The following is a 15,853-nucleotide window of genomic DNA, read 5'->3' on the forward strand; positions in this document are numbered from 1 at the left end:
TGTATTAGTTGTTGATTTACTTTTATTGACTTCCATCAATAATAAAGATACATTTTAATTCCATAATTTTACTTCAAAAAGAAATACCCAATACAAAATAAAATCTTGCTTTAAGTCTAGGGAAGTGCTTACAGTATACCACATCAAATATTTATGTGTTTGTGTATTTATTAACAAGTTATTTCGTGATTAGACACTAAAAAGAAAAAAGAAAACACTTATACAAGTCTGACACTGCCTTCTCTTCATTTACTTCTAAATTGCTACAAACACCAACCTAGGTCGAAGAGGTAAGACATTTTAGGTTTCACATTGTAAAGAAAGTGTCTCCTCACAATAATATGTTCCTCTCTACTGAATTAAACTAGTTATTAAATTAGTCTGTAGTGATTGTTTTAGTACTAAATATCGGTTTTAATGTTGAGAATACTTTTTTAGTGCTAAATATCGGTTTTAATGTTGAAAATACTTTTTTAGTGCTAAATGTCGGTTTTAATGCTTAAAATACTTTTTTTAGTGCTAATTGTCGGTTTTAATGTTGAAAATACTTTTTTAGTGCTAAATTTCGGTTTTAATGTTGAAAACACTTTTTTTTACCTTGCACTAAAAAAGACAAATTATTGAATGGAATGTAGTCTTTTTAATTGGATGTTAATAATATTTTATTTATGCAACATTAATAAATAAGTACTAACAAGAAATCTAATTATCCGTAATATATATGTAAAATTAGATTAACTGCACCTTTAAAAGAAGAAAACTAGTATGGATAGATGTCGTTGAAAGATGTTCGTTGTAGTGTTGTAATGAGGTACATTTGTTTATTAAAAGCACTAATTTTCTGTCCTTTCCTTCTATAATTAGCACCTCCACGGATACAGATGAACCCTACACATCAAGTTGTGCGTCCTGGTGATAATGCGTACATTTCGTGCTCGGCTACAGGTGATCAACCCATTGTAATAGGATGGAACAAAGTAGGCGGCCGACTTCCTCCATCTGTGGTTATTACCAATGGCTTGCTACAGGTATTAGCTTCATTGTGTACGTTTAAAACGATATATAAATATAATCTCTGGTTCTTCCTTTTTTATTTATATTTGAGCCATTAAATAATACACACTCTGTTTCTTATTTGCTTCCATTTATTTATATTATATTGTCTGGTTGCCCATGACAACTAAATACCAAAAATCCTATTATTTAAAACATATACAGACATATGAACATCTTTTTAAAATCGATATTATTTCTAACTAATCTTTTCTTCTTCTTCAAAAATAATCTAATTTATTATATATATAAAACACTCTATGCCCAACTTTACAAGCCTACAAGTAACAAAAATATAAAAATGTACAATGTACCGTTGTATATAATGGCGCCTGACGGACTTAAAAAGAAAAAGAATTCTGGACCGTTTACTTTTACATATTCATCATTTGAATTTTCGAATGCACCTCGTATACTTGAAAATTACAATTCACATATAAATATACATATATATCATATTTAATTTTATAACAAATATTATTATCATAGTTATCATCATATTTATTTTAAACTTTATCATCATCTTCATTTGTTTCTACGATTCAACGACGATAAGGCACATTCGAAATTTGATTTACAAGTTATTTGATCTTTAAGTCCTTTTTGGGGCCATTGAATACTTGTTACAATCTAATAATTATTTACTTGGGCATTATGAAGAAGGTTTTGAAAAGATGTATGCGATATTTATGTAATTGTTCTTTGAACACAGAAATGATCGAATATAAGATTTAGTTAACCAAAATATAGATTAAGATTGAAATATCGATAATAATCAGAACATAAAATAATAATTAACATCTTATTAACATCATAACATGAATAATGTGATTGATATTGCATTTTGGAAATCATAAGGAAAAACACATAAATAGTATGAAACACAAATATTAAGTAATACACATAATATTAAGGCATATGCTGACATAAATTGAGTAACTGCGATCATAGACTGCGATCATGAACTCAAGATTAAATAACATAAAGTAAAATACAATAAACCGAGAAATCATAATGACAGTTAAAGCAAAATCCATTGAGTACGGTCTTTTCGAACATCGGAATTCCAGTCTAAGTTACATGGCCAACAAGTTCATTCAAGTCACATTGAAAGTCACAAATAGAAACACAATATTGCTCATTATTTCTTCGTTTCTTACGTTGAGAATTTTCGTCATCTATGAGATTTCTACGAAGTCCACATCGAACGAAATTAAATCTAATGCTTACATGCTTCTTAGGTGTACGTGGTCGTGCTACGCTAGGATTCGGTTGAGTTACACAATCATTTCCACTGTTACTACTAGGATTAGGTTGATTTACATCACCGGTAAGATTAGATTCGGTTCTCTTTCGTTTTACTGATGTCGAGATATCGTGTCTCCTAACATGTCTGTACTTCTTCTTTCCACAATGCTCACGGTACTTTGTCCTACCACGGGTTTTGTTTCTTCTGTTGTTAGGTTCGGTTGCATCACCGGTACACGTGAATTTAACATCTTGCTGCACATTGGGATCACACTTCAATTTCACATGAATACATCGAAGTTGGCCTCGATTAAGGTTGATTTGATTCAAGCTAGCAATGTTCAAACCTTTGCAACATCACACTTGGATGATGGAAACTAACGCACCGCATCACGTTCTGCGAAGACACCATCAGCCCGTTCGCCAAGATCATTATGTCTTTTCGTTGAATGAACAATTCAACGGATTTAATTCATTCGACCCATCAACACAAGCACTGTTGGAAACACACGTCTTCTTTCTACATTTCACGAATATTGGGATCAACTTATCTCCTGCTACATGAACCACAGGATTAATATCATGTTGGATATGATGAGGATGATTATAATTTTTCGCATACTGATACCTACCAGAATGTTCATTACACACAATATCAGCAGAACAATTAAAAACATTTGAACGAAGAGAAAAGTTTGGATAATCTGATCCAATCAGTACGGCAGTACGCTTATACGAACATTCAGCTAATCCAATCCAAAGTTCTTGCATCTGGTCACACTTGCCATCATTGAGTTGCTGAATTGGCTCTAATTTTTCATCAAAATGTTGCTGCAATTGATCTAGCTTCTGGTCCAACTTTTTCAATTGCTGATTCACTCTTTCAAATTGTTCGTCATTATGTCGAACTTGCTCCTGAATTTGATAAGATTGATCCTTGATCTGTTGAGATTAATCTTTGATCTCTTGAGATATCTCTCTTAATATGTCCATCATGTAGTTCGGAGAATTCATTATTGGATTGTCGACCGATCCATTATCTGTAGTACTCATGTTGTTTCTATAAAAGATCTGGCTCAATGTTGTCCGCTTCTACTCAGCTTCGAAACGATACACACTCAGTCTCGGGTTTCGGCACCATATACAACAATAAATAAATATAATCACACTGGTTCTTCCTTTTTTTATTTATATTTGAGCCATTAAATAATAAACACTCCGTTCCTTATTTGCTTCCATTTATTTATATTATATTGTCTGGTTGCCCATAACAACTAAACACCAAAAATCCTATTATTTAAAACATATACAGACATATGAACATCTTTTTAAAATCGATATTATTTCTAACTAATCTTTTCTTCTTCAAAAATAATCTAGTTTATTATATATATAAAATACTCTATGCCCAACTTTACAAGTCTACAAGTAACAAAAATATAAAAATTTACAACGTACCGTTGTACGTTGAGTTCTAAAGATAAAAAGAAAAAAAACTCAAGGCAAAAGACGTTAAATTAGTAACATAGTAACATCAATTCGTTAATTTTGTTTTTAAAAATGAAAGTTTTCAGATGAACTATTATTATTATTATTATTATTATTATTATTATTATTATTATTATTATTATTATTATTATTATTATTATTATTATTATTATTATTATTATTATTATTATTGTTATTATTTTGTATTTGAAGTGGTATATATATTAACATTCAGCTATTTTATCTTTCGTTAAATTTAGATTGGGGTAAAAGTGGATCTGAAAAGGTAGAGGGACGCATGACGTCACGCCGCCGTGTGGACTTTGTGGTGGACAAACATCGTGCTCGTGGGTTTTCTCGGGGTTCTCCCGTTTCCTCCCATTTTCTTCATTCCACCATTTCATTCATTTCTCATCTTCACCGTCTCCTTTAACCTAACCGGCATAACCGTGGGACGTAAAACTTAACACTTATCCAAACAACCGGAGCCTCCCAGGCCCAGTAGGTTCATTTTTTTTTAATATCTCAATAGACACACTTATTTCAATGACAAAATTCTGAATTCTTCTATTCTTAATCGAAGTTAAAATCATGAACATATTGAGTTGGTAAAGCTAATGGATTTTTAAAAAAATCTTTTCCTAATGTAACCGGGCAACCGGGGCCTAGGAGACCCCGTATAACTTTACTGGAATTCCTGTGAAATATTAGATCAAATTGTCACATAATTATGTTGAACACGTGACTTCTGTAATCTTTAGTCGGAACAGTATGTGACAATAGACATTGAATTTTACGTGTTCTGCACTTAGAATATACTGGGCCTGACAGGGCCTGGTTCCCCGTCTACGTTACAGAAATGTCTGCATCGGATTTTCTAGTCTCCTTGGCTTACAAAAGGGTTACACAAAGTTTTGCTGCTTGACAAAAATATATATATTCTAGATTAGTCGGAACACTATGTGACAATAGACTATGTGAATTTTGAGTGTTCTGCACTTAAAATATGTACTGGGCCTGACAGGCTCCGGTTGCCCGTATACGTTACAAAAATGTTTTGCACGGTGAAGGGTTAAAGATCTCATTTCATTTCATTTGCACGACGTCACGCCGTCCCCCGTGCATACCTTTGCCCATTGTAATATTTTAGGACGTGGGAGGACGCCATTGATATTTTCTGGAAGTGGGGGAACGGCGTAACTCCGCGTTCTCCTTAACTTTTACCCCTGATAGATTAAAAGTTATTTAAAGTTGAAAATATGTTTTATAGATCAGACAAATTCTTAGCCTTCTGGTTAGATTTATTCTTTGCAGAGATTCTCAGGTGGTTATTGTATTGAACAGCTCAATATATATATATATATCCAACACAATATTTCAGTAAATTTAGGGCTATAATGCCATGACGTTTAAGTTTCAGTTTATATAGCGAAATATAATGTATACTATATGCCAACATCATTGGCCGTCCCTCTAGTCTACTGATACGGTGGTTGAGATTTCCCTTTAGACTACTAAAACTGTAGGTCCACGTCTCATATAGCCTCGGTGCTGAAAGAGACGATAAACTCCATTCCAACCAAGCTAACACCCTAGCAGCATGGTGTATTTGGTTATAGTGATATCACCAAAGTCAAACAGTTCTATTCTGATTAGTTCTCGGATGTATTGTTGGGACTCTGCAGATATTGTTAGCATTTCGACATTCATTTAGTGTTTTGAGAACAATATATAGCGAACTCCTGTCGATCACGAAACCATCATTAACGGCCAGGACGAGGCGATTCACTCACCGTATGTCACCTCCAAAGCATGACTGACAAGTACCGGCTGGCTGTTTTGACTTTTAAAAGCTAAGGTGTCACGATATTTAGGTTTAAAATTTTATACGTATAAATACAAGAACAGGTCCACGGTTTGGTCAAAAGGGGACTAGACACGTCCACATGTTAGTGTACTTATTTTAAAATACGACGAAGTATTATTTTATCCAGTGTAATTTTGAAGCTCAAGAGATTTATAGTCTCAAACATATATAAAACACAATACTTCAGTAAATTTAGGGTCATAATGTCATAATGGACATATTCTCATACTATTTCTCTTAGTATCTTTTCTTATAGACTAGAAATGACATTACTGTAGTACGTGTAAAAGTGGCATATTCTCATACTATTTCTTTTAGTATCTTTTTATAGTCTATATTATCATCATCATAAATTTCCAATTCCAGCATTCTGTCGGACAGCTAGTTCATAAGACTAGCTTTGCTCTAGAGGAAAATAAATTTGTTTTTGAGGGCAAAAAGATAGATTCAACTTCAAAAATGCTATTTTCCAGTAAGTTTTCGCTTTGAATGGTGAAACAAAATGAACACAATTGTAGTGTACGAGTTTCTAACTCTAGGTTTCCACTTAACAGCCAAATACCCAACCAGATGACCACACAGCGTACTGATAAACTTTTCGATATTAGTAACTTTTTTCTCTCTTTGTGGTCTTATTCTTTAATGACAACTTTCTTTAATCCACTTGCATATTCTTTTGTATGCTGAAGTATTCCAATATTATGATGTGAAGTGTCATTTCGAAATAATTATTTACAAAGTTACTGAAATATGGGCTTACATTTTGGCAATGTTGTTCAATTAGTTAGATTAGAGTGACTTTCTTTGAAAGTACTGCCATCAGAATCAATTAGCCTTTCTTTTGCAGTTTTGCAATCAGCGGATTAAAGCTTCAGTACCAATCCGTCTGAATATGTTTTCTTCAATACTGCTATGTACAAGGCATGTATATGTTGTTTCCTAATATATATAGACATTCTGAATACATGTTAACTAAAGGCAGTACCGTTTGAAAACCAAGTTTTTCTACCAAATTGGCAACACTACATTGTTTACGAAATTAGTAATAACGCATGTGATTCCACTTTAAAAAATATCACAATTATTTGGATTTACAGCCCATAAATCCTGTTGTGCTATAACTTTCTCATTTTTGTTCATTTGCAGCTACAGCTTTGCAAAAATTCACGCCTTCAACAGATCTACTAATATTTTCATATTTTCTGAAGAAAGGAAAAAAAATCATGTTTTCTAAACCACAATTGGGAATCATTTTTTTTAAAATCAGTTCAACTGTTCTTTTATTTCACGTATTCATGTAATAACAACTCTGTGTTAAAATAGTAATACCATTTATTTACTCATTATAGTACTAATAAGTATATTTGTTTCTTGTTATCACAATAAATTAATATTTGTTCATTTCCCTATTATTGACTGAAATAAGTCGGTTTAACTATTTCAATCCAGATTTAACCTTATATAACTTATTTCTGTCAATGTAGTGTATGTATGATCGCCCTTGACTAAAAATATATATACTATATATATGTAATTTTTAATTATAGTTCCGTGGAATAGCTGTATCTGACGCTGGACGTTACGTATGTACAGCGCAGAATTCAGCTGGACAGGCAGAAGCAGCTGCAGAAGTTATAGTTAACGGTAAGTACGCCGAGAAACATCTAATGCTGTAAATGATTGATATTTAACAGGACAACAATATATATATGAGATTTATGATGGACCATTAGATACTAAAATCCAAAATTCGTTAGTTACGGACAAGACTGATCAATCTAACGAATGATCTCAAATATGATGATGATGAATGATGTCAAATAAAATATGAAAACTTGTATAGTTTGATAACACTATTTACAGTAAAGTTGAATGTAAAATAATATTGTTATTGGACCTTTTCTTGGTTATTTAAAAACAAAGTTTCACTTTTAATTTTTTCTCATTGCAATCTAACCACAATAAGGATCACTTTCACGATCTTCAGAGAGGCAATCTTTAAGCTTTCTTGTAAACAAAGGTAAGAATTTTCACGGTTAAAAGACATAGTCAAGTGATCAAAAGTGTGAGAACAGTCAAAAGGTAATTTGTGGACAAAATCACTTTGACAGCATGACTTTTATCGTTTCCTTTGAGGATTTTTTAAAATAGTAAAAAGTAAACAGAAACTTGTTCTTTTCATTAAAAACAACAGTTTTCTGATTTTCTCATCCTTTTTGGTTTTCGAATATTAGTAAACTCTGAACACAAATAAGTTTCATTTTTTTAATCAATTCAATTAATTCTTTCGAATTTTTACCCAAGAATTAACTTGCATTTATCAAGCACGTGAATTCGTTATTCACAACGGGGCCGCGGTGGCTCAGTGGTAGAGTTAACCTCTGGTGCATGGGGTCCCGGGTTCAAACCCTGCTCCCGCCAAGTGAACTTTGTGGTGGACAAACACCGTGTGCGTGGGTTTTCTCGGGGTTCTCCCGTTTCCTCCCACTTTCTTCATTCCACCATCTTCATTCATTTCTCATAATCACCGTCTCCTTTAGCCTAACCGGCATAACCGTGGGACGTAAAACTCAAAGATTTCATTTCATTTTTTTTCGTTATTCACAACCTTGGATTTACTGCAAGTCTTAGATCAATGTTATATGAGACCATGAATAAGGAATCAAATTTGCACCGAGAAAGTTACATTTTCCTTCCTTGTACTCGGATCAAATAATATTCACAAAAAATAGCGGAAAATAATTTGTCTTTGCGATATAGAACTAAAAGTTGATGAAATTGATGCTCAATTACTAAAGCTAATTGAATTTATATATATATATATATATATATATATATATATATATATATATTATGCAACCAGCAGAAAAAATCTTATTCCTTTTCAGTATTGTTTTATTATTTGCTTAAACTTTTTGGGGTAATAATATATTATTATTCATCTAAAGGACAAAACACAGCTCTTTTCTACAGAAGAACAACTTAAGATTAGTTATTCTATTCTTGAAGGAAATAAGAACAGAAAGTATTGATAATTGTACAGAAAAGCTTAGTTTAAATATATATGTAAAACACAACGTGATATATTATACGAAAAACAGTACAACAGAAAGAATTTTACATATCGGTAACTTGGAAAGAGGGAAATATCTGAAACTTTGAGGTATTTAAAGTGATAGAAGAGAGACAGGTTTCTGCTGATTAGCAATTAAAAAGAATTTTTAACATCGAAGTAGAATTCATAATTTTATTCATTTTTTTATATATTTCCTTCCATTGAAGAATATTTATGTAAAATAAATACATTTATGTACACTGTATTTCTTATTATTTTCGTTAGTTTATCTTATCATTTATGTATATTTATTTTGTTCAACAATTTAAAACTTTTTATTTTCTTAATTTTATTTTGTTTTGTTCGTTTGCACTATTGTACTACCCTTGTTATATCATTGTCTACAGAACAACCAATTATAACTGCGACGCAGAGAGAACAATCCACATATGTTGGCTCATCCGTGCGAATGCAATGCAGTGCGCCATCACCTTCCATTCGTATCAATTGGAGCAGAGATAGAGGCCCACTTCCACCAAATGCTTTCGTACGAGGAAATATTTTGGAAATCACAAATGTGCAGCGAGAGGATTCTGGACGATATATCTGTGAAGCTCGCACCGACCAAGGAATTTCGTCTGATTACATTATTTTGAACGTCGAGAGTAAGTCTTTAAGTGACAGGACCTTAACGGGAAATTTTACCTAACTAACAATCAGAGAAAAGGAGAAAGAAAAGCAATTAATTTTCTTTGCCCGTATTCCCTCTCTAGTCAAATTTGAATTCAAAGTTAATTGAGACCTTTCTAAATCAGTATTGCAATCTAAATTAGATAAAAGAGAGAAAAAGAAAAAATACTATAGTTTCACATTTTAGTAATATTATTTGCGAAAAAATAAATAAAACCATGAAAATTTAATGAAAAAAATTACTCTTTCGATTACATTAGTATTATAAAGTTGCATCACTTTCTTTGCCTCTTTAACGTTATTCAAAATAATCAAAGATAGCATTTATTCGAATGCAAACTTTTGTATAAGTTCATTCTTTAGATTTTGAATTACAAAAGAATTTTGGAATGTATATAGGGTTTTTACTTTGAAAATAATTTAAGAAAAATAATTAGTAGCGGTTTCATATTCAAATATTTGATATCTTTTAAACTCCTACAGACTGTTTGTCTAAATTAAAACAAAAAACATTGCTTTACATATTTTGTTGAATGAATGAAATTTATTTTTTTAATTTTATTTCAAATTAAGAAGCTGGAAATACGCACTTAAGCTACAGATAAAACTTCTCTCTTTTTTTGAAATTACTACTTGAACATACAAAAGTTGAGAAAACGTTTCTTATCTTGACGTTTCTTATAACTATCATAGCAACTATTGTTTTTCCTTTTTAGTGGAAAACTTATTCAAATTTTTTATATTTACCCAACGCGTTGCTGATTAAAGAAAAAAGCAATGTAAAAAATTTTAATGTACATAAGAATTAATAAAAGTAACTTTGCTTGGATCTAAAGTGTAAATAATAAATGCAAAATTGGTAGTTTGGTTATCAGATGAACTTAGATTTTTAGTTTAATTGCCATCGCTTTTCGTAATACTTTTTTTTTATTATTTATTTTATAATCTATTGTACATACACAAAACCAGGCGTGTAAAAATGAAAAATTTTAACTTAAGTTGCAGCAAAAGACACCATCAAGGCTATGAATAAGTAATAAAAATAAAGCATTTCTTAATCTAAGAGCGATATTAAAATTAAAAGCTTAGAAAAGCTTATGCGATGCTATATATAAAATATATATATTACACGAGTACTTGCATGTTGCAATGCTGCTGATTGCAATGCTATTGTACATTTACTTTACCTGCGGTTATTTATTTATTTATTGCATATATCCTTTTATTAATTTACTTTTTATTATTTTATTTATTAGTTTCATACATTTGCTTTATAGATTCGTTCCCCAAATATTTATTAAAATAATAAAAAAAATGTCTACTGAAACAAAACAAAAAATAATACACTTTGTCCCCAGAAATAAACGAAACTAGAATATAAGCTTTGAAAATTAGTTTGAGAATAATTGCAGTTAAGAGTATGTAAACATGTGAAGATAGCATTGGCCTTAACCTTCGACTCCAATTCAGACTTAGCGTTTTGTGTGTGTCATTTAAAAGAGTTGCATCTCAATTATTATGTTCATTGACTCTGTCTGTTAGGAAGAACCGTTTATGATCAGAAATAAAAAAAATGATCACTCTGTAACATCGTCTTGAAGATTAATGATATAATATAGAAGTTACGTAGCAAATATTAAGATTGAGATTAAAAGTATGTAATTCCACTAAGGTTCAATTTACAGAAAACAATATACTTTATAAAACCATAGTATATCTTAGAGTGACAAAAGAACTAAAGATCGTCCGGAATCTTAGTTTTACATAAATTCGGAACAAATTTTAAAATATATAAACATTGTTCTTTAACCAATAGTATTATAGAAGAAGCATTTCGGTTTAAATTTTATATACCCAAAATTTAACTTTGTGCTCTGAATAAGTAATAGAATCGATGCGGGGCAGTAGCAATATTACAGAAGGAAATATTACAATTTCCCAAATTAGTTACTTATATGGTATGAGAACAGCTCAAAAACAAACTAAGTTCACTTTTAATTAAATGTAGTTTAATCCTTTTTATATTTTATTTAATGAAGAAGGTTTTGTGAAACCTAACCAGCTCTCAAAACTTAAGACACATATGTAGAACAGTCAATCCACGAAATGAGTAGGCAACTTCACAAACAAATATTAGTCATATATTCGAGGGATTTCTACATGTAGTAAAATATCTAGAAAACACAAATCCGAAATTATAGAACCATAAATTTCCCAAAATATCAACAAGGAAGTTTCTATTGATGAACCGAGGAAATCTGTTGTTTTGAAGTATATGAATATTAATCTTCACAATGTTTTTAGAAGAATTGTTCAATTGATCTTGCTAAAATGTTATTGCGGTTATAAACGTCATATATATATATATATATATCTATCTATCTATATATATATATATATATATATATATATATATATATATATATATATATATATATATATATATCTTAATTTCATACAGTTGAGTTTTATGTGCACACAAATGCAATAATTATTTTTTTAAAGTTTTTTTGGTCAAATCTAATTACTTCGATCCTCTGTTACATTCTTTACTACCTGATTTCGATACTTAGTTGTAGAAAGGTGGTTGGGTCTTGTACACCTGTCCAGTCAACTAAAGTTAAAACAGATAAATTTTTAGTTAGTGTAACGTAGTAAAAGGTGTCGTTCTCCTTATATTTTATCCCTTTAGAAATCCTTGATGGTTTCTTTTGAAGATAATGCATGCAATCTTACCATGATAGATAGACAACCTTACCAAGATTAGTTATATACATATATTTTTTTTAATGATTATTCATAACATGCTAGCTAACAAAAGAAAATTTAACCTTTTTTTAGGTTTGTTCATGAGGGTTTTTTTTATTCTTTTTTTTTATATAGTGCATGGTAAATAGACACCGTCTTATTGCGAAAACCAACAAGCAATAAGTTTTTTTTTTTCCTTGTTTTAAAAGTTCATTTTTCTTGAATTGGTGTAGCATGTCGTTCAGTTTCGTATTCTTTGTGCATGTTATGTAGCCCGGGGGATCCACTGCTCTCTGCAACAAGAATTCCAGTGTAGGAGTGGCGAGTGCATCCCCAGTAACAACAGGTGTGATGGGGAAATAGACTGCAGGGACGCCAGTGATGAAATAAACTGCAGAAATCAACGGGGTTTGTTACAAATTCTTAATTTTCGTCCAATTGTTCCCTCGAATTCTCCCAGCTAAACTTTTTTTTTTTTAAAAAGAAAGAATCAGGTATTTCTTTTACCTAAGTATGTACGCAAATATTGAAGTTCAACACTTAGTTTACATAAAGCTAATTTTAATATCATTTATGAAACAAAAGAGCTTGTGAAGCTAGGATAGACTTCTGAACCATGGATATCGAAAGTTATGAAACTGGAAATGGTAGAGGAAGAAGGGTTGAGATGGACTCAATTCTAGGAGTACTGAATCCATATCAAGAGTAAATAATAAATAAATAGAGAATTTTTATTTATTTGTTTGTTTATTTTTTAACATTTTTGTTTTAATTCCTGTGTCAGACAGACGGACAAAGCTGTTCTAAAAACAAGTTTCATACTTATGAATAGCACAGTTTGGAGTTCTACATTTATACTCACATTTTAATTAGTGATGGTTTGTATAAAATAATTAAGAAAATATCAGATGTATTATCAAATATCAGAATCAAAGATTAAAAAGGATGCAAATTATTATTATTATTATTATTATTATTATTATTATTATTATTATTATTATTATTATTATTATTATTATTATTATTATTATTATTATTATTATTATTATTATTATTATTATTATTATTATTTAAACACTTGAGGGATAGCAAATACGAAAACAGTCGACTAAAGCATTGAAAAGAAATCCTCAACAAAAAGAGAAGTATTAGAAAGTTGGTTCATAAAAATCACTTTCATTAAAGATGATATTAATCGTGATACTGTGGGTAAAAATTGGTTTCTTACACCAGAGTTTTCACCCATAAAGAATAAAAATAGTGTCCCAAAACAAGAGAAAGTATGTGAACATTAAGAACGTGATATTAAAGAATGGTTATAATTCTTTCATATAAATAGAGCACGAAAATGTATATAGTATGCATACGATGTTTATTTAGGTTTCTTAGTGGTATTATTTTTTTTAAAGTTTATGTGTATGCAAGCTTTTTTTGTTTTACTCTTGAAATATCTTACTGATATCGGTGACCTCTGTAATCAACAAATAAAAACATTCAGCTTCAATGTAGGCTTGCAGTATAAAGAAATATTAAGAGTCTTCATCCCGGCGAAATTAAAATACCGCTAATTTTACAGTAATTATGTGATATCTTCAAATAGATAAAAGATAATTAAAATATGGAACAAGAACGCCCTAGACAATATTATTTTGCGTGAGGTACCGTTATCACAAGTCACCTAGTGGCTTTCCGTTTTCAGCTGTTTAGAAACGCGAAAATAAATGCCGATTTTCAAAATGGCTCGAAATCGAAATCAGATAAGTGAGTCGTGATAACGGTTTCTCATGTAAAATAATATTGTCTAGGGCGCTCTTGTTCCACATTTCGATTATCTTTTATCTATTTGAAGATATCACATAATTACTGTAAAATTAGCGGTATTTTAATTTCGCCGGGATGAAGACTCTTAAGATATTTTTTATATATATTCACTTATATATTCGCTTTGTCGTAGAATACACAAAATAAATTTTTGGGCATTTGTAGTCTGTCTTTAAGATATCCTACAAAATATAAAAGAGAGAAAAATATCAAAAGAAAAAAATAGAAAGTGTTAAGAGGCGTTACAATGAACATTTCATATATCGCATTGAACCACTTGGCGCAACAGCTCATTTGAGGGCCTGAGCCGCACCAACGTCATCTGTCAGTGACCAGCAGAACTACGTACAACCTCGCGAGGAGCACGTGGTCAGCGCGCTTCGTTGCCCTGTCACTAAGTGGCGTATCGCGAGCTTTCTATACCTAGTGACCGTCACGTCCTTTCATTCACGTAACTCCCCAGTTTGCCTCATGACGCTGAGTGGACGCACCGGCCAGGAATCAAACCCAGGACCACGTGGACGTGAGTCCAACGGTCTAACCACAAAACTACGTTGTCCTTCCTCATATAAAATAAAAAATGTTAAATGAATTAGTAATACACTTTAGTCTTCGGAGTGAAATTATAGTGACGGTGTAAATTTGGTTGGGAAACATCAACAAATTTTTCATTAAAAACAGAATGTTATTACATATTGCAATATGAATACATATATAAAGAAAAAGGGATGGCTACAAATTTTCTATCGTCTGGTACTTAGATAATGGGTCCATGATAAGTCAAGAAACTTGTATTTATTAATTGAATGCAATAATATATTGCATAACACAAGTTATGCACATTTAGTATTGAACTTCAATATTGATATAAATAAGGCATTTTCATCCGTGGTAGAATACATTTTCCTTGTATACGGTAGTATCCATGAAGTTATATTTTCCTGCAATAAAAGTAAATCAGTAAAATTTCAAATGTTTACTCAGTAATAATAATTATTATTTTATTATTTATGTCTGGGAGAATTCAGGGTTAGGTTTATTGTATAACATTTGAACATTGTAAAAGAAAAAATGGAGAAAATAATATATTCTTAATAATACTATTATAAACATTTTAAAATGATTTGATACTCAGTACAATTTGTATAGGCATTTTAAAAATGAAACCAAAATATAAAGTGGGGCATGGTATTTCATCTTTTTGCCATTTTTAACCAAAACAATTGCTCTGCTAAGCTAATAATGCAAGATCCTTATCAACTTAGCTTTAGCTTTGCTTTCTCTACTAATTACTACCCATATTCCAAATTAAATTGGCTATTTAATATCAATGAACAAATAAAAATAAAATCACTATGTGTCGCTTCAGTCGATGTGCAGGACTAGTCATTTCACTTTTTTCCCTAAAAAGAAAAAGTGTTTAATAAATAAATTATAATTTGCATGTCTTGAGGCAACCTCCATGTGCGCTTATTAAATTGTTATTGTAATATATACATACTGAAAAAAGAATAAACTAAATTTCAACTTTAAAAATGTTATACTAATACTTATTAAAATACAATCTAGAACATAGCTGGTGGTTTGTGGTGCTCTATCTTAACTACTTACTACTAAATATTATTAAAATATTTGCGTGTGAAAAAAAAAAACGAAAGCTTTCTCTGATCGTAGCATTGGCCCCAGGAAATCTAGATATAAAATTCTGAAAAATAAACAAAAAATATTAATTTTTTAAATTAAAAACCAGAATCTTCCCGATTAGTAGCATGGATATTTTTTTTAATTATTGTGTGTATGTTTCATTTGATTTAGTTTATTGTTTTGTTTGCTATGGTAATTTTGTTTTCGTATAATGTTTTGTTTTTGTGTAATTGATGATA

The 15,853-nt window shown here is 30.7% G+C and overlaps 1 protein-coding gene across 29 annotated transcripts in view; it reads left to right on the forward strand.

The window, feature by feature from the left end:
• trol (terribly reduced optic lobes) overlaps positions 1-15,853 on the forward strand; it is a 1,284,884-nt gene that overhangs the window by 1,209,506 nt on the left and 59,525 nt on the right. For 27 of the 29 annotated variants that reach the window (XM_081736787.1, XM_081736768.1, XM_081736772.1 and 24 more), the window contains 4 exons: positions 865-1,028; positions 7,204-7,300; positions 9,119-9,376; positions 12,423-12,557. In XM_081736787.1, the coding sequence (XP_081592913.1) occupies positions 865-1,028; positions 7,204-7,300; positions 9,119-9,376; positions 12,423-12,557 (654 nt within the window). Of the gene's footprint in view, positions 1-864; positions 1,029-7,203; positions 7,301-7,622; positions 7,677-9,118; positions 9,377-12,422; positions 12,558-15,853 lie in introns of all 29 variants that reach the window. The other 2 variants (XM_081736791.1, XM_081736781.1) reach the window with 2 other exon arrangements.

Source organism: Thermobia domestica, chromosome 13 (assembly GCF_964235325.1).
Source record: "Thermobia domestica chromosome 13, izTheDome1.hap1.1, whole genome shotgun sequence".
Classification (NCBI taxonomy): domain Eukaryota; kingdom Metazoa; phylum Arthropoda; class Insecta; order Zygentoma; family Lepismatidae; genus Thermobia; species Thermobia domestica.